The 27,540-nt window shown below is 42.5% G+C and overlaps 1 protein-coding gene across 5 annotated transcripts in view; it reads left to right on the plus strand.

Moving 5' to 3' along the window:
• ARHGEF28 (Rho guanine nucleotide exchange factor 28) overlaps positions 1-27,540 on the plus strand; it is a 314,186-nt gene that overhangs the window by 176,762 nt on the left and 109,884 nt on the right. For 4 of the 5 annotated variants that reach the window (XR_004624098.1, XM_034656360.1, XM_034656358.1 and 1 more), the window contains 2 exons: positions 516-568; positions 1,141-1,201. Coding sequence is in view for 4 of the 5 variants with exons in the window: in XM_034656360.1 (XP_034512251.1) it covers positions 516-568; positions 1,141-1,201 (114 nt within the window). In the remaining variant the exon portion in view is untranslated. Of the gene's footprint in view, positions 1-515; positions 569-1,140; positions 1,202-16,746; positions 17,083-27,540 lie in introns of those variants that run through there. The other variant, XM_019797462.2, reaches the window with a different exon arrangement.

Below are 27,540 nucleotides of genomic sequence, written 5' to 3' on the forward strand. Positions count from 1 at the left end.
TTGTGCTGGTGTTGCAGACTTTCAGGGATGCCCAAGGAAAGGCAGAACCCCATCTGGAATGAATTATGCCCTTTTGAAACACGAAATCTGTGGTATTTGAGGAACTAGACATGTGGGATATCCTCAGGTAGGTACTAGTCATGTCCTTAGAATCTGTGCTGTTTTGAAGAGCCTTCATTCTGTGAGCAGCCTTCCCTCTGAATCAGGGGCATTTGTTGATTTAATGATGGGTTTTTTTCCTCAGGATTTCCTGCAAGAGGTCCTGGGCTTGTTTACCTCCTGGTCCCCACAAATATTGCCAGAGTGTGGCAGTTGGGCTCTCACACATTCTGTGGAGAGTTGATGTTTAAGAAGCCTCATCTAGGAGAGCTCCGCACAGACAGCCCCTGGGGCAATTCATTTGTATTTGCTGTCTAGTTTTGGGTTTTTCTTTTTCTTTTTCTTTCTTTCTTTCTTTTTTTTTTTTAATGAACACTCCTGTCAGCAGATCCTAATGAGGATCATTCCTTTTGCAGAGATTAAGAATTCGGCGACGAGCAGCTCATCACCTGCAAAGGAGCATGTAAAGGTAATGATTCTCTGCCCCTCTTTCTTTTTTGCACTTCTCTACAGAGCTGAAGCAGAAGTGAAGATCTCATGGTAATAACAAATTTACCCGCTCCCCCCCACCCCGAAAACAAAAACAAACCTTCGGTGGGGAGATGTCACATCCAGAATAACTTGAAATTCAGTTGGCTTTATTGAATTTTCAGTCTCTGCTCTTCATGACCAAAGCTGGCTGTCTTTCTGGGTTGCAGTTGTATATGCAAGACGATTATATACGTTTTCCAAAACAAGGTTTTCCTTAAAGATGGGTAGCTACAGATGTTTGCCAGCAGTGTGACTGCAAGAGCACGCCAGGGAGACGGCCTCTGGGAAGAAAGGAACCTATGGAGGGCTTCCACGGGGGGCGGGTCCTTCTGTAGCTCTTGAATGACACGAATGAAGTACAAGGCCAGTTTTGTTGATGTGCGATGAGACATGTAACATGTCTTCCTTGATGGTTTCTGAGGTGGCTTTTTCTGAGTTGATAAAGATCAACAGAATTGGGGCACATGAAGTAATTTTTGTCAAAACCCTGCCTGACTTTATTTGTTCCAGCGTGTGGAAAACCTGGTGGTTCAACCAAATGAACACGAAGACCGGGACACTCTAGATTCGGGTATGTTCCAAAATACCGCTTTCCCCTGTACTCCTGGGAGTATGCCAGTCCTGGGTATAGAGAGAACCAGAAGGAGCTAAATTTTAAGATATAACCTTTCTTTCTGGGAGCCTTGTCGAGTTTTTGAAGTCGTTGCAGATACTTTTTTGTTGAAGCAACGGTTATGATACTTTGCCCAAGTCGAGGCTCCACTTAGAATCCTTTGAAAAACAAATCAAGACAAAGCAATGAAGGCTTTGCCTGAGCAGTTAAACTCTGAGCCAGACTCTGGCTGGGGAGTGGCCCTCTGCTAGTTACCTCATAACTTCTCAAGGTAGGCACCAGCTTCCGTTTCAGGTGAAGTGACTGAGGCCCTGGCAGACAGCACGTGGCGGAACTAGGACTCTCAGTTCATTCCACCTGGCCCTGGAAACCCAGGCTTACCACCATCCCATTTTGATGCCGAGTTGGGGGGGCCCTTGGAGCTGAGCCAATGAGCCCGAGGAGGGACCAGACGTTGTCCCTGGGTGCGGGTCTTGGCGCGGTGAAGGTAGTTTTTCTCAGGGACTGGACATTCTCATCTACCCACACATGCTAGTTCACATCTCCCTAGGGCATCTTCCCAGAGCTCCCTGGCCACTTGCTAGTTCTTGAGGGCTAATCTGGCCCCCAAAGTTTCCCTTTGAGTTCAAGCCTGATGAAGCCGTTGAGGATGGCTGGGCCATCAGCTGATGTCTCCTCTGGGCCGCTGGGTGGTCCGTGCCGACCTCTGGGGCTGAGTGGAAAGCCCTGGGCAGAGCGGTGCGAGGTGTTGTCGACAGTGGTGTGGTGTGGGTGGTGGTAGAGGAGTGCTCAGGCTGACGTGAAAGGGGGCACGACCAAGACGATGCCCAGGGTGAGATTAATAGCGAGGCGGGGCTGCCGCAGGGGTCTCGCTGGAGACCAGTGGAGTGTCGTTGGCACCTTTGGCAGGCCCAGGCAGAGCAGTGACAATGGTGTGTGTGCGTGGGGGGGATCATGGAGAATAAAGCACGGTGAGGAGGAAGCGCCACCGTCAGCGTCCTTTGGCTGGCCTGCCGGTAGCTTGGCTCNCCAGTGGAGTGTCGTTGGCACCTTTGGCAGGCCCAGGCAGAGCAGTGACAATGGTGTGTGTGCGTGGGGGGGGATCATGGAGAATAAAGCATGGTGAGGAGGAAGCGCCACCGTCAGCGTCCTTTGGCTGGCCTGCCGGTAGCTTGGCTTCAAGCCAGCAGTGTTTGCCGGAGCTCCTTGAATGGGGGACTACTACTGAAATTGGAACAGAAACTTAGACTCTGCCAAGCAATTCGCACACCTTTAATATTTCTGCTATATAAGGTAAGGGTAATAATGTACTTCCAGAAGAGGGGAAGAGGAAGGAGAAATGAAAGCAAACATCTCCATTTCAATGACTCTTCTAGGCCATTAAATCCAGGAGCATAGCTGCTGCTCACGCATACAGGATGTCTCATCTACAAATTGCATCATGCTCCTAGGAATGTTAGCCTTGAAGAATGTCTAGCAGGACAAACTGCTGGTGGGGGAGGAGTGTCGGCTGTTACAAGTATTACATAGGATGAGTTTAATTTTTGCTTTTAAAAACTCCATTCTCAAACTGGCACATTGGCTGGGTAAGAAGCCCCATGGCAAGGAGAATGTAGCAGCCTGACCTAACCAGTGTGTCTTGGCAGTAACATCATTGTGTCTGAGGAGGATTGTAATAAATGATTTGAGGCAAACTCGTATGACTTTAATCTCCAGTGGGTTATGAAAAGGGCCTCGAAAGTTTGTTGCTCATGCTAACATTTGCTTTTTTTCTTCATCTAAACTTTTTGGATTGAAAAAAGTTACCTGCTTTATGCAAAGAAAATGATAATAGATTTTAAAAGAACCTTCTGGGACAGAAGGGGACAGGAAAAACAATGAGCAATAGTTGGATAATAAACTGAATTCTGGAAATTGCAACAGCTTTTCCACAAGGCCACTTCTAAACTGTTGTGTTATTTCATATGTGCTTACATTCCACTCTGCAAGTCTGCAAGGACATGCTGATAAATGTGAGGGTGAGGTTTATTTCTTTGCTGACTCGTATTATTCAGAATGGTATGATATCAATTTAGCATGCTCTTGTAAACTACATCAGTGCTGTTCCAGTCGAACTTGCTGTGATGATGGACATTTTATATCTTTACTATTCAACGTGGTAGCCAGTAGCCACGTATGTCTACTGTGTGTGTGATGTGCGACATGCATGACTGAGGAATTCACTTATAACTTTAATTTAAGGTATTGCCCCGGATGTTCCCTTTGTATTGTTGACCATCAGAGCATCAAGAATCATACTGGCCATTAGTTCTTACACTGAAAAGGACTGTTGATTGCAGAGATGATATCTTGAGCAGGTAATAGCTAGTAAGTTCATCCAATCCAGTGCCTCTGAACCACCTCAGTGAGTAGTAAGGGGATGTTCAGGAGTGATGGCCCTGCTCTCTGCGGTTGCTGTAAGAAACTCAAGGGGGAGAACAGCCCTGGAAGGCCTTGGATCCAGTACTGGTACTATCAGAGTGCAGACTGAAGCTTCTGTGTGTGTTTCCTTTACCTTGTGGGCAGGTAGAATGGACAGAGAGGCAGAGCATTTGGAGAAAGTGGATTTAGAGAACATAGATGAGATGGGTGAGTAGAGAAATGAAGCTGGGAGGAAGGGTCTGCTTGGCTCAAGTCTGCAGGACTAAGTATGATTCAGAAATAGTAGCTCAGTAGTGGGCCCCAGCAAATGCTGTGCCAGGGAGAAGGAAAGTGAACATCAAGCACGAGCAAGGGGACAGCTGTGGGACTGTGGAGGGATGGTGGCTTCAGCTGCCCTCACGGAATCCCACCTGCAGATAAAGATGCTTAAACCATCATTGCATCAGCCATGCTGCAAATGGCTCGATATGTTGCTGTCTTGTAAACTCTGCTTTTAAAATGTTGAATTTGAAAAAATAGAACCGTGTGCCTCATTAGAAATGAAGATTTCCATGTAAAAGTGAAGTTTGTCCTTGAGGACTGCGCAACAAGAGTGCCAGTGTGGCAGGTGAATTACAGAAGCTCCTGGAAGGTGACACTCCTGCTGTCTTAGCAAGTGATACTCCAGAGTGTGAGTGAAGTTGTGTGCGTCGACCAGATTTCGTGACACCCAGGCTGTTGTTGATTTTCCAGGAATAATTTTATCAGCCATGTCCTGCATTGGACTAAAGATAGCTTGAAACTTACCTACCTACAGCTGTACATTGTATGACCATTTGGATGGAAAAAATGAAGGATTGGTGAAGTAGACGGTTAAAACAAGAATCATGTGAGCATGTTTTAACTTTCTTCAAGGGACAAGATAGGAGGGAGGTAGAGACGTTAGGGGAGGTGGTGATGGAATTGGCTGGCATCGTGGTCTGTGCTTGAGAAGTCCCAGTACCTTGAAGCTCTGGGCAGGAAGCGAGGCTGCATTTACTACCCCAGGTCTGGCCGATAGAGGGTGGGCCAGAGAAGATTTCATATAGAATATCGTGCCAAAATAAGACTTTGGGAAAAAATAATCTTTTTAAATTGTGGAAGCAATAAATGCTCACAGTAGAAAAATTGGGAATTTTAGAAATGATTGGAAGATCCCAAGGATCAGCCCCTCCAGAACAGAACGTTTGGGGTAGTACGAACTTGTTTTTTGGGATCCCCGTTTGTGGGTCTATCTCAGAGGGGTCCAAATCCATGGATTTCGGTGGCAAGGTGCCTGAGACTGTGCAGTCAGTCCTGCTGGTTTGGCGTAAAGCACCAAATAAGTAGGGCTCATCAGGTTTGTCTTTATTCTCTTATATTAACTAAAAGTTTAGAAATGAAATTAATGCCGCTAAGTTATACAAGCATATAAAACAGCACTATTAAGTTGTTTGTGGGAACAGTTTTGAGATGATTCCAAACAGTGGGGAATCTTAAGATCTAGGACCCATGGGACGCCTGAGTGGCTCAGTCGGTTAAGCGTCTGCCTTCAGCTCAGATCCTGATCCCAGGGTCCTGGGATTGAGTCTTGCGTTAGGCTCCTTGCTCAGCAAGAAGCCTGCTTCTCCCTCTGCCTGCTGCTCCCCGTGCTTGTGCGCACGCGCTCTCTCTCTCTCTGACATATAAATAAATAAAATCTTTCAAAAAAAAAAAAAAGACCTGAGACCCACGTCAGTAGAAGCTGGCCCTCTGTTGGCTGTTATTTAGTAACACATGTGTATCTATGTTGAGATCTCAAGAATGTGAAGTGAAACATGAAGGAATATTTTCAAAAGTGGAGAGAAGGAAACTTAGCAGAGCTCTCATCCTTCTGAAAAAAGAAGTTTTGAAGTCTGATTTTTGGCGGATCTTTCTCTATGCCCCAGGCTACAGAATCTTCTGTGGATTCCTTTGGGGGGGGGCAGTGTTCATTTCTTTACTACAAGCCAAAGCTTATCAGTGATTTGATTTTGAAATAAAGGGGCTGGGGCTAGGAATGGAGAAATAGCCCAAAACCATTGGGAATGCAAAGTTATTTGTAAAAACGGACTCATATTCCTTCTGTTGACTTCACTGAAATTTTCTTACTACGCTTGTTGAGGTTTTAAGTATTGTTTTTGGTAGAAGAAATTACTGACTTGCTGGAATTCTGCTGAATGTCACAAGCTCTGTTTGGGTCTTTTACCATGAGTGTTCCACCTGTTCTATTTGTGGCTGCATTATTTGGACATATTCTGCTTGTGGAATGTGAATAAAGCCTTTTCTTTAAATTAGACAATTGGAATATTTATTGGCAGAATTCTATCCCAGGAATTAAAGAATTGTGGGGTTTTTAGGTTAATAAGTACTATAAACTAGAACGTGTGAAGAAACTAAAACCGCGCTAGTGGTGTATAGTATCATGTTGCTTTTCTTCTGATTAAAAAGAAAACCACGCAAGTACTGTGTTAAACTGGAAGTCCCAAATCTCCTGGCTGATGGAACCAGGTGTCTTAAGCTCTGCCTGTTGTTAGCTCACCAATGTAAAGAAGGCAAAATAAATGTGAGTTAAGGTTAAGAGTTGAATAGGCATTCTGTTATCCTGTGGTTCTAAACTCAGCCTGCATATTGGGATTACCCTTGGAGCTCTAATAATACTGAAAGCCGCGTCCATTCCCAGAGAAATCTGATTTACTCGGTCTGGAGTGTAGCCTACACTTAAAGTTCTGAAAGTTCCCCAGGTGATTCTCAGTTGTGGTCCAAGGTTGAGAACCATGAACATACTTCCTACTTCCTTGAGGGAGCTCTGCTTTGCTGAAATCACCCCGACTTCCTGAGTTTTCCATCTTTTCGGAGTTGGGGAAATGGGGTTCTACTTTCATTGCAATAGATGGCAAAAGCAATTAATGGAAGCCAATTTGTACTGGGTTTGCAGGTTTCAATGAGTAGCATCGTCAATATCCTCATAGATGTATGGGAAATATAAAAACTTTGGGGAAAAAAACTGAGAGAAATTCTTGAGTACCTGAGCCTGAATGAGATGATTAGCATGTAAAGATTAATCACTGAAAAGTAGTAAGAAGGAATCCTGTGATTGTCCTTGCTGTCAGAGGCATTTATCTGACTTCCAGGAGCACAGATGGGGATGAAGGGAATTGGGTTTATACTGATGTCATAAGGGCTTTACACAGATGCCTGATGTTTCTACTCATGGTACAAGCCAAACTACCTTTTGCTTTCATTCAACAAACCAACTTAATTTCTGAAATGTAACTTGGGGTGGGGGGAATGGCAGTTTTTTCTCTGAATTTAAAATTTTCTTTTCTTTTCCTCTTTTTTTTTTCATTTTATTTTTTCATCATGATAAGTATACTTTTTAACCTCCATCCCCTGTTTTGCCCATCCCTGCACCCACCTCCCCTCTGGTAACCAGTAGTTCTCTATAGTTAAGAGTCTGTTTCTTGGTTTGTCTCTTTTTTCTTTGCTTGTTTGTTTTGATTCTTAGATTCCACATATGAGTGAGATCATATGATATTTGTCTTTCTTTGACTTATTTGTTTAGCATTACACTCTTTAGCTCCATCCATGCCATTGCAAATGGCAAAATTTCAATCTTTTTTATGGCTGAATAATAGTCCATTGTATATACATACCACATCTTCTTTTCCATTCATTGGTTGATGGACATTTGGGTTGTTTCCATACTTTGGCTGTTGTAGATAATGCTACCATAAACATCCAGGTACCTGTATCCCTTTGAGTTAGTGTTTTTGTATTTTGGGGGTAAATACCCAGTATTGTGATTGCTCAGTCATAGTGTAGTTTGATTCTTAATTTTTTGAGGAACTGCTTTTCCAGAGTGGCTGCACCAGGTTGCATTCCCATCAGCAGGAACAAGGGTTCCTTTTTCTCCACAACCTCGCCAACATTTGTTTCTTGTGTTTTTGATTTTAGGCATTCTTTTTTTTTTTTTAAGATTTTATTTATTTATTTGACAGAGAGACAGCCAGCGAGAGAGGGAACACAAGCAGGGGGAGTGGGACAGGAAGAAGCAGGCTTCCCACTGAGCAGGAAGCCTGATGTGAGGCTCGATCCCAGGACTCTGGGATCATGACCTGAGCCGAAGGCAGACGCTTAACGGCTGAGCCACCCAGGTGCCCCTGATTTTAGGCATTCTGATTGATGCGTGTGAAGTGATAACTCGCTGAGGTTTTGATGTGCATTTCCCTGATGATGAGTGATATTGAGCATCTTTTCATGTGTCTGTTGGCCATCTGGATGTCTTCTTTGGAGAAATGCATGTTCATGTCTTCTCATTTTTTAATTGGGTTGTTCTTTGGGTATTAAGTTGTATCAGTTCTTTATATTTTTTGGATACTAACCCTATATTAGGTATGTCATTTGCAAATATCTTCTCTAATTCCTTAAGTTGCTTTTTAGTTTTGTTGATGGTTTCCTTCACTGTGAAGAAACTTTTTGTTTTGATATAGTCCCAGTAGTTTATTTTTGTTTTTATTTCCCTTGCCTCAAGAGACATATCTAGAAAAATATTGCCATGGCTGATGTCAGAGAGATTACTGCCTGTGTTCTTTTCAAGGATTTTCATGGCTTCAGGTCTCATATTTAGGTCTTTAACCCACTTTGAGTTTATTTTTGTGTATGGTGAAAAAAAGTGGTCTAGTTTCATTCTTTGCCTGTGGCTGTCCAGTTTTCCCAAAACTATTTGTTAAAGAGACCATCTTTTCCTTATTATATATGAATTCTACATTTTCATTCTCCAAAATAAGATCCTCAACTCCAAATAAACTAGCTTAGTGAGTGAGTAAATCACATAGGCTCCATCCCTAAAGATTCTATTTTGATGTTTAAGTCAAATGATTAGATTATAAAGTTCAAACAAAAATGAAATATTAAGGAAACTACTAATTATAAAACATGAAACAAATGAAAAATAGGAAATATGTTCTGGAAATAGTATTTAGAAGTTTTACATGGAAAGTTAAAATTCCAGCCACAGATTTCTTCCCCCTTTCTTGTGCTAAACTCCTTGAGTATACCACTGTGTCCAGACATTTAATGAAGGAATTGCTCACAGAGAGGAATCATTGGGCTCTGGGCTTGATTGCAGTGTAAGTGTGCTTATGTGAGTTTAGGCTTGCTCTTTTTTGAGTACCAGTGGTTAATTCCTTGGAAGGGACTTCAGGGCAGTTAAGTTAGAGCTTGTATGGCCTGGCATGAAAGCTAACAATTTATTTGGACACGTTGGTTTAACTTTTAGAGTGCCTAACTGAGAAGACTTGTTATGAAACATGGCCCCTTACTTCAGACATGAGCAAGAAAGCCAACAGAATTTATTCTTCATAGTATGAGATTCTGTGGAAGGATGTGTATGAGCTAAAGTATAGAGAAGTGGTACTATCACAAATTGAACAGGTGATCCAGTAGTAAATGTGGTTCTTTATCTGTGATTTTTTTGGTTATTTTAATTATTATAAAGTTAAAGTCATCTAGAGTTTGAGTAGAAGACTTTGAGTAAGCTAGCTGGATTTCATCCCCGCTCATGAGATTTATCTGCCAATAAGATTTCTGTGATCTGAGGTAGATGAACCAACCCTCAGGTGCACGTGGGAGCCTCTCCCTGGGGTTGCCTCTTGGGAACCTATTAACTCTAAAGAGACAGTATTTGTTCATGAAAAATTAAAATTAGCTTCAGCATATCATCTTTTAATGTCTAATTAGCTTTGTGAGAACTATGCAGTTACTTCACGTAATGCCTTAGGCCAAAGAAAGTGGACTTTTATGCATGACTTGAATTCTGAATTCAATATATGAATAAGGGATGCAGTCTCTTAGCATGAATTCCACAAACATTGAGTGAATATAAATTCTGTACTTTTTGTTGCATCCTTTAATTTTTTTTTAATTTTATTTTTAGAACAGATTTCAGATTAACAGAAAAAATGTGAAGATGATATGGAGAGTTCCCACATGTCCCTCCTCCCCTATTAACATATTCTGTGGTACATTTATTCAAATCAGTTAACCAATGTTGATACATTATTACTGACTAAAGTCCATACTCTATTTAGATTTCCTTAGATTTATCTAATTTCCACTTTGTGTCCCAGGATCCTATCCAGGATACCATATTATATTTAGTTACCATGTTTCCTTAGGCTCCTCTTGGCAGTGAGAATTTCTCAGACTTCGCGTGTTTTTAATTACCTTGACAATTTTAGGGCTACTGGTATTTTGTAGAATGCCCCTGCCCCTCAATAGGTATTTTTCTGATGTTTTCCCCATAATTATGTAGGATTTTAGGAGGAAGACCACAGAGGTAAAATGCCATTTTCATCACAGCAATGGTATATGCTATCAACAGTACTTGAAACTATTAATGCTGACCTTGGTTATGTGGCAGAGGTAGGATTTGTCAGGTTTCTTCACTGTAAAGTTACTCTTCCCCACTACTCTTTGCATATTCTTCGGAAGGATGTGCAGCCCATACTTCAGGGGTAAGGTGTCCTGTGTATACTTTCTTGCAGGCAAATACATAACTGGGAACTCTTCTATATGGGAGACTTATACTTCCCCATCTATTTATTTAATCACGTATGTCAGTATGCATTCATGGGTATTTGACACTTTGAATAATAATTTAGTATTGCTTTATTTGTTGTTGAGAAATGGTCTAGCTTTCTCAATGGGGAATTCTTCTAGTTGGCTTCCTTGTCATTTCTACACATTCCTGTCATTGTGGGGTTTTTTACTGTTAGTTATTTTTAGAGTGGTGAAAGTATTCTATATTACTATAATGGTGGTTACATGGAACTGCATTTGTCAAAACTCAGGAACTTTATGGCACACAAGTAAACTTTAATGTGTGCAAATAATAAATGAAGTTGGAGGATTCTTTCCTTTGATGGAGGCAGAATATGACAAAACAGTCTGTTAAAAATGTATGAGTTACCTTACTGTAAGGGATGAGAAGGTTTCAGACCTCAGTAACTTTGGAAATGAATAAAGTCTGTAAGAATAAAAGCAAAATAAACTGTACATAAACACTGTCCTCTAGGTGATAAAGTTGTTTCTCACAGGAATACAGGTTAACAATTTTCATACCACTGTAAAAGTGCACTGGAAATGAACAATTAAGCAAATGGATTATAGATATTATTGTTACATTGGAGTGGGTGGGAGTTGGTGGATAACCAAGGGGAGGAGGCTAGAATGATCTGTGTGCTGATGAATTAGAGTTGGCCACATTAGTATGCACTCATGATTAGTTAATGTAGATACACATGGTTGCATAGAGAAATATTTGTAGATGATGTATATAAATAGGTCAGGGCACACATGGGGGTATTTCCTTACTCTGTTCGGTGAGAGGGCCTAGAAGTAACAATACTCAAGTAGCATATACAAGATCAGTCACCCTTTATTTCAAACTAAGATTATCCCCTACATTTTGTGGGAATTTTAGCTTCAGAACTGTGGAATTGATAGATTTGAGTTTACGTTAAGACTAAGTTTTTTGCTCATTTTATATCTCATAGCTTACTTATGTGCATGTGAATGACTCTATACAAGCCCATAGGACAGTAAGTTGAACTTTGTGGCATGTAAGAAACTTTTTTTGGGAAAGGTTTGGGAAAATGGGAATTGGAACATGAGCATAAAAAACCTAAAATGTAGATGTTGCTCTCCCTAAGTGCCCTGGCTCTTCCCACCATGAGGAATCTTTCTCCCAAGGCTATGACAAGACATGTGACTATCCCTCCATCCTTGCTCTTTCCAGCCTCATGGCTCATCTCCTTCCTTTTTTTTTTTTTTTTAAAGATTTTATTTATTTATTTGACAGAGATAGAGACAGCCAGCGAGAGAGGGAACACAAGCAGGGGGAGTGGGACAGGAAGAAGCAGGCTCATAGCAGAGGAGCCCGATGTGGGGCTCGATCCCACAACACCGGGATCACGCCCTGAGCCGAAGGCAGACGCCTAACCGCTGTGCCACCCAGGTGCCCCTCATCTCCTTTCTTTACACACTTCTAGGACCCCTCACATCCAGGATTCAAAGCTGCCTCTCCATGGTAGAGTCAGACTTTCTCCCAATTCATTTTTCAGAAAAATTTAGCCAGTTTGTTCTACTTCTTTTATTTTAGGTTATGCCAAGGATTTCAAGGTTTAAAACAGAATTCCACGAAGAGTCTTTTTTCTTAATAGTATCATCTGAATAGAAACTGATACTTGGAGCTATTCTAACCGCTGGTAGAAAACTTGACAATGTAATTCTTGAATATGTTACTTTGTTCAGAAATCTACTTTCCTGTCCTCAGTGTTTTGGATATTTTCTGCTTACAGTACACATGGATATGTCATAATACAAGTGATGTCACCTTGATGGACGTCTAGGGTCTATCCAGTTTTTCCCCTTAGACAGTAGGGTCATATAAAAACCTCTGAAAGGTTTTTTATTCAAATAAACCAAGGTAATAAAGGTAGATATGAAGTAAAAAGTATTCTTATGTTTAAAATAAGGTGGCATTAGGAAATGGTGGCATCCTAGAATTCCAGTGTATGACAACAGTGGTTGCCCCATGTTCCCAATTCATGTCCATTTTATGTGAAATCAATTTCATGGGCTCTGTTTAAAAACAGAGAGAGAATGGGGAAGTAGGGAGAAAAATAATCATCCAAACCTTGGGATGACTGTACTCACAATGCCATGTCCCTGAGTGAGGGTGACAGTGGAGATGTGAACGTGCTGTTCCCACTGTGCTTCTCAGAGTGAGTGTATCCTTAGCATGTGGATAGATGAGCTAGGCTTTTAAAAATCCTTATTTTCTGTATAGCATGGTCTCTCAATAAGAGGCAGGCATTTCGCTTGGTGTATAACCAAAGTCACAATGTTCTCCAGCAAAGAAGAACTGCTTGTGTTGAACTCCAGGAGATGATGTGGTGCCTCCTGAGGGATTTTGAGGAAGATTCTGACTATCTCTGATTTTCACCTAAGGCTACATTACATTGCCACTGTGCTGGCTGAAGTGAGTCAGGATAGGCTTGTCCTGGCATTTAGGGGTCTTACCTCCTCTTGCCTGTGGTTTTTAATGACCTTTTGCAAGAATGGTGGCTAGCAGTGTTAAAACCTGTGTTCTCTGGTTGTTAAACAATGGAGCCAGAGAAGCAAAGCAAATCCTCCTCCTCTTTCAGTCTTGGTATGATTGTCTTGGAACTTCTTTGCACATTTGCATGTCTCAGCTCAGAAAGTCAAGGCATTACTTCTGAAGTAAACTTAGGGATACTTCAGTGTCTATAATGTACAAGAGAATACAGTGAAAGGGAAACTTTAATATTTAAACTAAAACTTAATGAAAACTTACATTAAGTTCTTTACCCTTATGACCTCATTTGATCCTTATAACTCTTGGTAGTATGGATGTTATGACCCCATTTTAACTGAGACAACTGAGGATCAGAAAGTACGAGTGACACTAAGTAATTAAGTGACAGAGCCATTCTCCAAGCCCAGATATATATGGCTCCAAAACCCCATAATTTTCCTTTTTAGCTTGTGGCTCCGTAAAAATATGAGTATGACATAGCTCTTGCACTCAAAGCATTTTGGGTCTCACTGGAGGATAAGAAAACTGTACAAATCCTGTAATTCAAATCAAAATATAAATATCCTTCTAAGGAAGATTAATTTCACCAAGGTTGAAAGGTAGGTGACATATTGTTACGACATGGGGAGAATCAAGGGAAGCTTCCCTTACACGTGGGTCTTCCCGACAGCTGAAACTTTAAGGCAGCAGCATCTGCCCTGGGTGGTTGTAGCCTTATGGAGGTAATTTTCTAAGGATTTTCTAATCAAAGGAGGCACAGTAAAGCTGATGAAATCATTCACACTCTTGCATTGTAATAGTTGTAGGATATCCTGATGAGAAAGTGGCCTTGGGGATATATCCTTGAATTTTGCCAACTGCAGTTGGAATCAGCCAGGGAAAGCAAAGAAATTAATCCATTGAATATGAATGAGATGTAAATAACATCTTGAATTAATTTAAATGTAATCATATTGTATAATGGGGGGAAAAGTTAATTACTCTAGAAAACAAGGAGGATAAATGACCCACATTTGGGAGAAAGTCTGGTGAGTAAGAAAATGAGCTGTCCTAAAGATAGAGGTATGCAGACAATATTTTCTACTTCACTTTATGTGTTAACCGAATGCTATATAGCTGTCAGTGGCAATCATTTCATTCTTTAAAAATGTTGGTAAATAAAGCAAATAAGAATAGAAAATCTTCTTGAGCTTCTCACATTTTTGGGGGGGGTAGTTCTTTTTTATTGTCTGAATAATTTTTATATCAATAATCAATTGATAGATAATAGGTCAACAAGGCCTGTGCTTTGGGAAGAACTAGATAAAGATGAATCTACTTAGCACCCCAACTACTAGAAATCTATTTTACAAAGACTTTTTCAGACTTCTCTTGGGTTGTCCTGACTTTCTTCTGATCTATCCCTCATGGTCAAAGAGGAGCAGCTCTAGTAATTTGTTGACCTGGGGATTTATCCTGGTTAAGTGGCTTTAAAGCTTAACCATGCCTGAGAAACAAGAAAGGTAATATTATCTCCTGGTCCAACACTTTCATTTCAGTTTGATGATTGTTTCAACAGGTGCAGGTTCCCTTTCTTTGGTCTACAGACCTCTTTGAGGCAGCCAAGGGTCCATGGATCTGTCTGCACCCCAAGTACTGCCTGGAGCCTTGCAGGACACTGGGCTTTGTTGACTCCTAAGTCCTTTTATTTTTTCAAGTAAAGTTACTATTGTGATGAATAAAATACAAATGTATTTTTAAACACTTGACACAAAGCCGCAGGAACTCTTGCAAAGCTATGTATTTTCTGTAGCGTAAGAAATAATGGTACTATAGTAGTGTTGTACAGTGACACGTGGTAGCTCTACTGAGCATAACACGCAGAGTTGTTAAGTCACCCTGTGCACCTGAACCTAATATAACATTGGGTGTCACCTATGCTTGAGTTAAAAAAATTTTTTTAAATACGTATTTTCAATCAGGATATTAAATAACATTTATAGATGACATGTAAAGCTTTTCCATTCATAGTTTAAGACTCATAAGTGTAAATCATTCACTCATTCATCACATGCCTATAGTGTCCCTGGCACTTCCTTAAGCTGTAAAACTGAGAATGAATGGAAACACTCATTTTCAAAGAGTTTATTTTCTTATAAAGATCCATGTGCATTAAAACTCTGTTACCTTATGTAAGGATTGAGAATAATATATTCTTAAAATTGCATCCAGCTAATTAAGAAAAATACGTAATTATTTTTCAAATAAAAGGCCACAAAGTAGAACGTATATTAATTTTGACTTACAGTGCTTCCAACAGTCTCCTAGTTGCATTCTGTTATTTGTATGTTATGTAGCAAACTATAAAAAACAGGAGTGATTCATGTAATTCTAATTTTGATTTGAATATGGAATTAAGTGGTTTCTCCCCTTGCTGCAGGATATCTGGACCTCTCAGCCCCTCCCCACCCAACCAGACAGGGTGAGCTTTAGGGAACGGGTTGTGCATCTCGTTTCTGACACAGCATGGCATGGTAAAGCCAACAGTTTGGGAAATACTTGGAGCAAAGAGGATTTTTTTTTAAAAGATTTTATTTATTTGAGGGACACCTGGGTGGCTCAGTTGGTTAAGCATCTGCCTTCGCCTCAGATCATGATCCCAGGGTCCTGGGATTAAGCCCCACATCCTGTTCCCTGCTCAGCAGGGAGCCTGCTTCTCCCTCTCCCTACTGCTCTCCCTGCTTGTACTCGCTCTCTCTGTCAAATAAATAAATAAAATCTTTAAAAATATTTATTTGACAGAGGGAGTGCACACGAGTGGGAGCAGGGGCGGAGGGAGAGGGAGTAGCCCTCCCTCAGCAGGGAGCCGGAAGATTCCAGGACCTGGAGATCACAGCCTGAGCCGAAGGCAGTCGCTTAACCGACTGAGGCACCCAGGCATCCCTGGAGTAAAGAGGAATGTTAACTAAGGCATATCGCCATGCTTCAGATCTGCAGAGTCATACAGACCTTCATATTGTTTCCACAGTCTTAGTTTATTTGGGTGTCAGATGACCTCACAAAAGAAAACACACCGTTTCCTGCTATCGATAGTACTAAGTAAACGCTTAGAAGAGGCTCCCCTCTGAGACTTGGGGTGTGCTTTTTTCTGCGACAAATCTTGGCTGCTGTGTTTGAGCTTATGCGGGGCGCGTGTATCTTTGTGTCTGCGGAGAGCAGGGAGGGAACAGTGTCCCGGTTCAGGGGCGGTGGTCGTGGGCTTCTAGGACTGCTGATTGCCAGAGGGTTGTTCACAGGGACCGGGGACCAAGTAGGAACTTGGGGTTTGCGGTAACTTAGTCAGTAGGTCTGTTGAGAGGGACTGCAGGTTTAGAGCCACGCTCTCAAGGTGCCCAAATCCTTATGATTGACAGCCAAACTTGGTGACGATTGAAGCAAAATGCCCCAATTGTGCTAAACAGGAATAGATGACTTTCATGTATTTAATGAGTATAATTCTCTATAACACTTAAAGCTTTCAGCTACTTTAGCTTTACAAGGATGGAGAGACTAGATTAGTAAAGGAATTATCAGAGCTGCTTTGACCCTAGAATCCAAAAAGCTGCCGATACTGTCAGTGGTATAAAAGCTGATTGCTCTGGAAAACTCCCTGCCCTGGGGATGTTGGCTTTTACTTGCCGGTGTCCTGAGCTTTCTGGCGTCCATACTTGGGAACCTCAGCCCTGATGTCACTGTGCAAGGGTGGCTTTCCGGAGAGTGGTCCTTTAGCTCCAAAACAAAACATGTGCCTGCATTTGGAGGCTTTTCCTAAACCCCAGGCAGATCTCTTTGAATTCACAGTTACCTTTCTTCTTCATTTCCCTTTCCAGCCACGAGAAGAGGGGAGTTAATGATTCATTTGCTCCCAGTGACCTTTTGAATAACTGGACTGTGATGTATGAGTGCAACTCTTAGCTGCCTCTCTCTCTCCTCTTTTTACTTCCCTAGTTTGGTTTTAATATTTACAGCCTCCTTCTCCGTCTACATGCCTGGACGCCTGAAGGAAGCAAAACATTTATTGCCTCTCCCTCCCCGTGTGCGGTAGCTTTTCACCCAGCCCCATTCCTTCCTTTGACATCACACGGGAGACTTGGGAGACTCGCCTCCTGGCTGGGGACGCCCGAGTTCTTCCTGAGTCTCTCCTGTTGAATCCGTTGATTGAAACAAAACGAAAAGATGGATTCTGACTCTGACTCCCCTTTTAACTACTCGTGGCCTTCCTTTCCCAAAATGAAGATTCGCCGGAGGGCGTCCAAGCAAGGTAGATCCCGGATTCTTTTATTTTATTTCCCTCTAAGCCAAGCCAGGGAGCTTTGTCTTCTTACCTTTCTTTCCCTTGTTGCTTTGCCAGACTGTTTTCTGTTGAAGTGCAAGTTTACACATGTTTGTATAACACTCTCACTCTAAAAATTCTTTCCTGAGAGGCTCCGGAGGTAAACCTACTTGTTCTTTGGTTCCTTTCACTTTGACTCTGCCTTTGTGCTGTATCGTACATGTGCAGTTCTCTTTAAAAAAAGGAGGGGGGACTTCAGTACAAGGGAAATGTTGCAGATTCACTTGATCAGAGTTACCTTGGAGTTACCTTGACAATAGAGAGTCCTGTTGACTTAAAGAACTATGCACATATTTGATACCCTGCCTCTGCTGCTTTTGTGTTTTCAAGTGGGTGTTCATTTTTTTTTTAATTCTTTACTGAAGAAGATTGTTCCATTTTAGACTATTGGTTTTATAGTTGCTCCAAGGAAGGGATTTTAAGAAAGTAATTTAAACAAGAAAGCCTGTGTATCTCCAGGGGATCTAGTCCTATATTAAAAAGTTTATTAGTAATTACCAAGTATGCAAAACGCTTTACTGCCAAAGGAAAAAGTCATCTATCTGTAGCATGATTAATAATGTAGGGTGTTGATGCCACTCGTTCCCCCTTGGAAGTCATTCTTGCCGTCCAGGCCTTAGAAACTAAGGGACGAGTTGGTGTGAGGGTACAGTGGAGGTGTCCTCAGTCTCCACTGTCGTCTCAGCTGGCCTCAGCAGGTGGCCACCCCGGCCTTCTGAAATTTACCAGAGCAAGAAAGTTAGTGACCCATCTGTCCCTTATCATGTATGGGGAGTTAGGTAGTTGTGTTTTTAATTCAAGGAGAAAGGAACATTTTCATGAGCTTCAAGGCAGAAGGGATGTTTCTGAAAGTGAGCTGTCTCTAGTTTTATCTTTGGGGAGCAGAATTCTCTATTCACTGGCACAGAATGACCTATTGAAGTACCCCCTGCTTTTTGATGAGAAAAATGGAGGCTGGCAGTTGTCAACATATGTGGTTTGTCTCAAGGACCTTTTTTCCTTCTAAAATAAAATAGAGGAGTGTGTGTGTGTGTGTCTTTGCATGTGTGTGTTTGCTCTTTGTATGGAATCAAGGCCACCCCCAGGAATAAGATTGGTTAAACATCCCGGGCTGGTAGAAAGCCTCAAGCTGAATAAATTCCCTATGCTGCTCAGCTGCCATCCTTGAAATTCTATTACTGGGGCCTTAAAAATGCCATACAACCTTCCACTTTTCTGTTGTGGGTTTTCCCCCTTAAGATTTTATGTATGTATGTATGTATGTATGTATGTATGAGCAAAGAGAGAGCATGAGCAGGGAGGAAAATGAGAAGCAGACTCCCCATGAGCAGGGAGCCTGACACAGGACTCGATCCCAGGACCCTGGGATCACAGCCTGAGCCGAAGGCAGATGCTTAACTGACTGAGCCATGCAGGCGTCCTTTTGTTGTGTTGTGTTGTATGTATGTATGTATTATTTATTTAAAGATTTTATTTATTTATTTGACAGAGACAGCCAGCGAGAGAGGGAGCACAAGCAGGGGGAGTGGGAGAGGAAGAAGCAGGCTCATAGCAGAGGAGCCTGATGTGGGGCTCGATCCCAGAACGCTGGGATCACGCCCTGTGCCGAAGGCAGACGCTTAATGACTGCGCCACCCAGTTGCCCCTGTTGTTGTGTTTTAAAACTTAATCTTCTTTGGGGGAAGGGGCCATGATAAATGTAGCTTACCATTAAATGGTTCAGGAGGAGAAACTTGATGTAAGAGAGAGCACAAGCGTATGCATGTAAAAGCATGCTCAGACACACACAGAAAATGGAGTCAAATGTTAACAATAGGTAAGTCTGGGTAAAGAGGGTATCTTGGTGTTCTTTGTGCCATTCTTCTGTCTTTTCTGAAAGTTTGAAATTATTTCCAAATAAGAATTTTAAAAAACTTCTAAATTCTGAAAGTGGGGAGATACACTATGTCATTAATTCTTTGGGGTGAATATTCTGGTACGGTGAGAATGGCTTGAGGGCAGGTTGCTGTTCTGTAAGACTATGAAATCTTTGTGCTCATTCTAACTCATTTCAGCTTGGGGAACGATCTTCGTATGTTTTTGTGCCTGGCAGACTGACCCGATGCCTATGTAGCTGGGGGCCTGCATAGCCTAACAACTTGTGGAGATGTGGGATTAATGATTAGGAGACCAGTGGAGGAGCTTGAGAGGCCAGTGGGGTTGTAGGAAGTGCATTAATCACACTCGCCTTTGAAATCTAAAATTGGAGCACAGCCAGTCTGAGCTATAGCAAGAAGTCATAACATAGCTATGCTTAAATTAAACTCAATTCAAGTGAAAGCAGGTACTTGGGATTTGAGAATAATTAACTATTGCAGCTAATAATGAAATGACAAGTGGAAATAACGTTGGTAGCAGAGTTGGGAATTGTCTGAGTCCCCTATTTGCATTTGTCACTAGATGATGATGGCCTAGCTGTGAAGAGTGGGTTTGGTCACACTGCACTGTTGGCGAGACAGAGTCCCAGAACCGTAGGCCTTAGGGATGACCTGGTTCACCTACCTCACATTGCAGATGAGTGTGATGGGTCTGAAGAGGTGAAGTGGTGGAGAAGTGGTCATGTGTTCAACAGGCATTTCCAGAATGGCAGGCGTTGTCCGAGAGGGTGGGGCTAGGTGGTGAACCAGACAGATACTGTCCCTGTTTGTAGGGATGTTAACACTAAGAATGGATCCCACATCTCACAGGATCCAGACATGCCATCTCTGTATAGTGGGAAAAACACCAAGAAACTGGATTTTTTCAGCCCAGTGGCCTATTGGTGCCGGAACTGTGGTCTCCAGTCTCTTATAGGATGATCTAATGATTTTTGTCTGTCTTTAAAGCTAAGGTCGCTTGTATTGCTTGTCATTCTTCTAGTTAGCACCAACATCATTCTTACAAAGTAAGTTCTGGTCACTTGGGAAGTCAGGAAGGAGGTTTTGAAGGCTTGGATTTTCTCCCTGATTAGCTAAACCTCAAATATTTTGTTGGAAATACTCTCTTTTGTTCACAGTATGCTTTCTCTGTCCTGATCCCCCTTGTTAGTATTCTGTCTTTCAATACCCCATCCTGTCCTTGTTATCACTATTCTTTGATAGACACACATACATGTACACACTACTGGCTTGTATAAAGAGATGTGAAAATAGAGAAGATTTGGTAAAAAGGGGAAAACTAGTTGAGCAGAAACCCACCAATACTTACATCAACTAAGAAGTGAATCTAGTGCTTCCTTACCCTCATGCTGTCAGAATGGAAGAGAAAAGGATTAACTTAGAAGCAGCGCCTTTGGAAGTGATTGGAAGTGACCACGTCTAGAAGGGAATGTGATGTAAGCAGAGGGTGAAAGCATGTAACACCAGGCTACCTCAGAAATATCCTGGGATTCTCCAGAGTTGCCCCTTGTCATTCCACGGGCAGCCTCAGGACAGGCCGTACTGGGAACCTTGTGGTTAGTGATTAGGGTGGGTTAGCGTCTGTGACCGTTCTGCTCCAGAGATTCCCGGAATGCCTGGACTTTGTTTTGTTGGTTTCAGTAGGAGATTGAACCAAGAAAATTAATGTTTATAAATCAAAGTTTAAAAAGTGCAGGGATTGGACCTTACCTCATTTAACCCATAATCAGTCTTCAGTCTTTAATATGCATTCTTTAATATAAATCATCAGGACCCAGTGCCTTTCATCCCTTAGGCAACTCCTGTCCCTTCGCCGACTCCAGCTCACATCCTGTGTCTCTCTCACGACACAGAGTGTGCAAGAGGGCCTTTCCCCCCGATGTGCTGGTGCAGAACCAGTCTGTAGTAGACGGAGGAGCCTGGACCTCACAGACAGCTTCATAGCCTTGAAGAGCTTAGGTAGTGCCGCAGCTTGTGTAGCTGTAGTCAAAATAAGATTTTTGTGACACTTTATTCATCATCGTAGCCACTATTTACCAAGCTGTGGTAGGCACTTTACATCTAGGATATCTGATTCTTGAAATAACTCTGTAAGATAGATAATACCTCTGTCTTACAGCTGAGGCTCCTGGAGCTCAGCGAGCTTTAATGTGATTGCTATGACCATGTCAGGAAATGCAAGGGACAGTTAAGATGGTAGAGTAAGGAAGGAGAATGAATAAATGAGTGACATTCAAATAAGGTGTTTCATATGTGTTAGCTTGTAAAAGATGTGCATGTTACATAGATGTGGTTGTCGCCTTCATTTGCTAGTTGGGGGCTCTGAGGCCCAAGAGTAGGGAGAGGAGTGGTCCAAGATGAAGGCCAATCAATGAAGAGCCAGTCCTATAACCAGGATGTTGCCTTGAGAGGTTTCGTTCTTCCCAGTATGTTGTACCATCTCTTAGTAGAGGGAAGGGATCATGAACTTCACTGGGTAGCTACCTGTGTTCGAAAGGTGCCATTTTGTCTTACCATCCTCGCTTCTCCCTGTCTTGTGACTCTTTGGGAAAAGAGGTGGCGGTGAAAACTCTGGAGGAATAAAGTGCTGGAGCCATTTCTCTGTCCTGACAGAGCCACACACTTAAGTATAGAGTCCTGCTGCACACCATTGCTTGGGTAGGAAGAGAGGGACAGATGTGTGCAGCGCTGAGTAGTTGGCTGAGGAGAGGAAGAGGCAGGATGAATTGAGGAAAGGATGGGATGGGAGAGCTTTCAGTATGTTTTGGAAGGTTCACAGGTTTGTCTCAGAAAGATCAAGTTAGGTTGCCTGGGTGGCTCAGTTGGTTAAGTGACTGCCTTTGGCTCAGGTCATGATCCTAGAGTCCCAGGTTCGAGTGCTGCATCAGGCTCCCTGCTCAGCTGGGAGTCTGCTTCTCCCTCTGACCCTCCCCCCTCTCATGCTCTCTCTCTCTCTCTCTCAAATAAATAAATACAATATTTTTTAAAAAGGAAAAAAGAAAGATCAAGTTAGAGGGATTGAGTTTGCTGGGAATGGAGATGAGAATCATCAGACCACTGTTTTGGCCTTTTCTGTAACCTCATTTAGGAGGGCAGGTACATAGTCTGAAAAATAATCCCCTGACACAGCAAGTATTTAAAGTATGATGACATTTCAGAAGGTCGAATAATAATTTTCAAAGGTGAGTGACTTTTATTTCATGGCCTTACTTGTTCTCTTCCATGTTTTCCCTTCTTCTTTCATAAAGTTTCACTGGACACACAATCAGACTTCCGTGTGCATGGATGTATTCAGTTCCAGAATTCCCCCAAAGGATGCCTGAACACTGTAGGGGGAATAAGTCACTACAAAAATCCTTATTGAGGAAGAGAAACATTTTCTTAAAGGTGACATAACCTGCTAAGATTTTGTTGGCTCACAATGAAGATAGTGTTTACCTTGAGAACAGGGCAGCTTTAATTTCTGACTCGGCCTGGAAGCCTGCCTTGGTCAGCAGAGGAAAGGAGGTGGATTACAAACCCCTTGCCAAACAACATAGCTACGTACCCCCCGGGGCTTCCTTTAGTTCAACAAATACTTGGCCAAATATGTGAAACCCTTTTTTTTTTTTTTTTTTGGCTAGCTTAAATTCCTGGGGAAGATGTATTTCTGCATTTAATCTCTATAGTGGAAGGAAGGCTCTATTCCAGTTATCCCATGTTCAGGGGTTCCTCCCTACCACTCCAGGTTGGGACAATATCCAATAGGGGTTTATTCAGATATATTAAGCCAGAAAGTGATAAATCCCATAGGAGAAGTTAGGAAAAATTACTGTTGAAGTTCAAGGTGAAGCGAGGAATGTCAGTTTGAAAGGGATGTCATTTTAATAGCCTGTGGTGTACTGGTAGGGTTTTCATAGACAGGTGGTCCCTCCAAGCAAATGGGCGGAGTTAGACATACATTGAATGTATCAACGTGTTGGAAAAATAGCCCAGGCTCATACACTGTTGACTGATGGGGTTATGGAAACATAGAGAGATGCCCAGTGCTGCATCGGCCTAGATGATTATTGTTGTCTGCCTACTGTCCTCCTGCCCTTTGCTGAACAACATTCACATTGTTTAGAGGGGGGCCCCTCTGCTGCTCTGGCCATGGGTCCAAATGATGCTGCCACCTTCTCAGATGACCTTGCCTTCTTGGATGCTGTGGGCTGGGCATCGCGCTCAGGCTGGGGCCAATCACTGCATCCCTCCTTGGCCATTCGGAGTCCTACCTTGGGGTTCTTGAGACTGGAGTTTGGAGGGACATGTCTCCCTTCATGAGTGGCGGTGCCGGAAGGTGGGAATGGAAGCCATTCGCTGGGAGAAAGCAGAGGGAAATGCTGCCAACATGTAAGGAGAGAACCACTTGCGTTGTGGGGTCTTGCTAGGTTCCGGGCCCTCGTTCTGTTCCCTGAAGTCCTCTCAAGGCTTGGGTGTTAAATTCTTGTTCTATGACATGTCCTCACATGCTTTCAGTCAGTCTTTTCTCTCCCCTTTTATTTTTATTTCAGCAAATTCAGGTGCATATTGCTCCCACTTCTGACTAGAAATCTCCAGCTTGTCCTGTAAGATGCAGCTTGAAGGTGGTTTTTTTTTGTTGTTGTTTCCTATAAGACTTCCCTGAACACCTTGAATTCATCATTCTTTCTTTTAAAGTTTTTAAATTTTTTTTTCATCATAAGTGTACTCTTTAATCCGCATCCTATTTCTCTCATCCCTCATCCACGCCCCCTCTGCTAACCATCAGTTTGTTCTCTGTAGTTAGGAGTCTGTTTCTTGATTTGTCTCTCTCTCTTTTTTGTTCCTTTGTGGCTCATATGTTTTGTTTCTTAAATTCCATATATGAGTGAGATCATATGTTATTTGTCTTGCTCTGACGTAACTTTGCTGAGGATTATATCCTCTAGCTCCATCCATGTTGTATAAAACGACAAGATTTCATTCATATTACAGCTTACTAATACTCCATTGTATAAATATCCTACATTTTCTTTATTCATCAGTCTATGGACACTTGGGGTGCTTCCCTAGTTCAGCTATTGTCAATTATGCTGCAGTAAACATGTGTACACCTGAGTTCATCATTCTATCCTTTATGCCTCTCTGGGTTTTGCATGTTTTTGTAATAAATGCCTCATTAGTGCATCACAGCTAATACTAAGTGTCTCACCCTAAGCCACTGAATTTTTTGAAGACAGAACCTGGATGATCTACTTATTCTTTCTTTCTTTCTTTCTTTCTTTCTTTCTTTCTTTCTTTCTTTCTCTCTCTCTCTCTCTCTCTCTCTCTCTTTCTCTCTTTCTCTCTTTCTTTCTAAGATTTTATGTATTCATTTGAGGGAGACAGAGAGAGGACAAGCAGGGGGAGAGGCAGAGAGAGAAGGAGAAGCAGACTTCCCACTGAACTGAGAGCCCTACATGGGGCTTGGTCCCAGGATCTGGAGATCGTGACCTGAGCTGAAGGCAGTCTTAACCATCTGAGCCACCCAGGTGCCCTGGATGACTTATTTCCATGCCTCTACTGCCTGGATCACAGAAAGTAGGCAGTAAATATTAAGTGTATTGTGGTACAAATTTACTCATGCAGTTTTTATTTTGTCTTTATTTTTTTTTATCTTGTCTGTAATAGATTTGATCTTTCTTACAAAGCCCTATACCCCAGGCAGCGGGGAAGGGAAAGGGTGTATTTTAGTCTAATGCATTAAACCTTGTCTGATGCAATAATAAAAACCATTATTTTCACCAACTGTTCAGTCTCTTTAAGTAAAATATCCAGTTTCTCCAATGTCTTCGTGTTCCTCCTCTTTCTGGCCCAGCTGGTACTGAATGTGATTTTTGGTGAGGGTAGGGGCAGTTGGTGGTGGATAGGAGGAGGCCTCATCTTTGAGTGTCCTGTATGTCCTCCTGGTGTCTGCTACAGATTTGTTGGCCTAGACTCTTCCCTGAGGCATGAATATTGTGTTTTGGGGTGTTATGACATCTCTGACCCACATCCGGGCAACTGGATCCTCTCCCTCATGTCAGTCTGAATTTCTCCTGGTGCTTTCTCCTTCACTGACTTGGCCTCACCCTTGTTATACTATAGAAAATTTGGAACCTCTGTCCCAGACTGCTGGCTCAGGCTCTTCTCTAAAAATATCTGCTACAGGGTCCTTCCCTTGGTGCCATGGTGGGTTCCATGGCAGGCCACAAGTACTCTGCCATTATTATACCTCTCACAGGCCTGTGGGATCTTAGGGATCCATCTCACCACTTAGGCAACTGGGGGCAGCTCTGGGAAGCTGGCCCTTGCTCACCTTGCTGCCTGAACTTACTCTCCCACTAAGTGTTCCTGGCAGTGGTTTTCTTCGTGGTGCCGTCGGGGAGCCTGCAGGGTGGTCTACAGAGCCCCACACAGAATCATGAAAAGCCCCTCTACCTTCAGAGCAGCTCTGGCCTATCACTCTGTCCCCCCAGGCAGGGAACCACATGTCTCATTTCTTTGATCTCTTCTGTCCCTGCCAATGAGAACCTGGTTATGAGTTGTAACCAGCGTCATATCCAGCTCTCATTCATACTAACCTATCCAGAGGTGCCTGGAGTTGCTCAGGATAATGGAACAGAATTCCGGAGTTTCCCAACCAGGAGAAACCAAGAACAATTTGGAGGAACGCCAGGCATTGCGTGGCTTTCATCATTCATTCATTCATTCATTCATTCCACATGCTCTTTTGAGGACACAAAAAATAAGTTATTTGAAAGTTGGCAAGAGAGTAGATCTTAAAAGTTCTCATCATAAGAAAAAACTTACGTAGGGTGAGGGATGTTAACTAGACTTACTGTGATCATTCTGCAATATATGCAAACCTCGAATCATTGTTGCTGACCTGTAACTAATGTCAATTATCCCTCAAAAAAAAAAAAAAAGTGAAACCTTTCACGTAGTTCCTTGTCAATAGTAGAAATCAGTTACTTTTTAGGATATTAAGTGGTGGGGGTAAAAACACGTAGCTCTAGAAAGCTCCTTGTGACTTTAGAACTGGATACAATCATTTTTATGTGCCTGTGTTTTCCTAGAAGATTCTGCAGGATATGAATTACTCATAGGGCTCCTTGTGATGACAACCTCCAGGAGCATATTCCTCACCAGTTATTTATTTTTTTTTTGTCAATAGTCCCCAGAAATGATCTTGTCAAAGTCCTGCCAGTTTCTTTGAGGTCTTTCACTTCTATCCTGGTGTTTGTAGAATGTGCCAGTTTTTTCCCCTTCAGTTTGCTCATTGTTCCCCCCTTAGACTAACTTGATAGAGGCTTTAAAGAGCTGCATCAAGAAGGAGAGGAATTGCTGGGGCACCTGGCTGGCTCAGTCAGAGCAGCATGCAGCTCTTGATCTCAGGGTCGTGAGTTTGAGCCCTACATTGAGCATAGAGATTACTTAAAAAATATTAATAAAAAACAAAAGAAAAGGAGGGCGCTCAGTTGGTTAAGCATCTGCCTTCTGCTCAAGTCCTGATCCCAGAGTCCTGGGATCAAGTTCTGCATCAGGCTCCTTGCTCAGTGGGGAGACTGCTTCTCCCTCTGCCCCTCCTCCCACTTGTTCTCTCATTCTCTCTCTCTCTTTCCCTCTCTCTCTCTCAAATAAATAAAGTCTTAAAAAAAAATAAAACAAGAAGGAAAGGAATTGCTGATTAAGTCTAATCACTACAAGTCTACATACAACACGTGACTGAACATCTCCTTGATAGCTTAGGGGAAGCAAAGGAGGGAAAAGTTGGCATACGTATTTGAGAGTCCTTTTGCACACATAAACCTGTGTTGCCTCGAAGGCTACTTTGTGCTACTACAATTAGGAACGAGAACTTGGGAAGATGTGGGAGAAAATTGATGTTCTCCAAGGACGATGTTTTCTTGCTCTCTCCTCCCTTCTCCCCACCTCCCCCTGTGCCTCCGGTGTATTCTGGGGGAAAAGGCTTGTTTTCTTCTTGGATAATTTTGATAATTAGGTCTTTCAAAACAGCAGAATAGGGCTTCTTTTAGGATCTGATTTTAGAGTACCAAGTTGTAACTTGTTATTTAGAAGGGTTTTTCAGCTGCTGTTCCGAGGGAGAGGGCTGGAAACACAGCTTTGACCTCAGCCCTCCTGGAACGCCTTCACTTCTGTCCTCAGCTGTTACTGTTCACGGAACCGGTCGAGAGGACTGATCTCACCCCGGGGCTCACTTTTCTTGCACAGGATCCCAGGAGGGTGAGGCAAGTTCTGAGGGTGAATTAGGCATTTGGATCCGTGTTAGAACCACTCTATTTTGGGAGACAGAGGTTCCCTGGATTCTCTCAGACATGTCTTGGTGTACACTTAAATCTTTAGAGTAACTTTAGTTTACACATGACCCACAGGAAATTCCTGGGCTGGGGATAATTTTGGAAGTTGGATGGAGCCTCTCTGTAACCCTCAGTCCAAGTCAGAAGCGTGA

The sequence above is a fragment of the Ailuropoda melanoleuca genome, chromosome 3 (genome assembly GCF_002007445.2).
Source record: "Ailuropoda melanoleuca isolate Jingjing chromosome 3, ASM200744v2, whole genome shotgun sequence".
Classification (NCBI taxonomy): domain Eukaryota; kingdom Metazoa; phylum Chordata; class Mammalia; order Carnivora; family Ursidae; genus Ailuropoda; species Ailuropoda melanoleuca.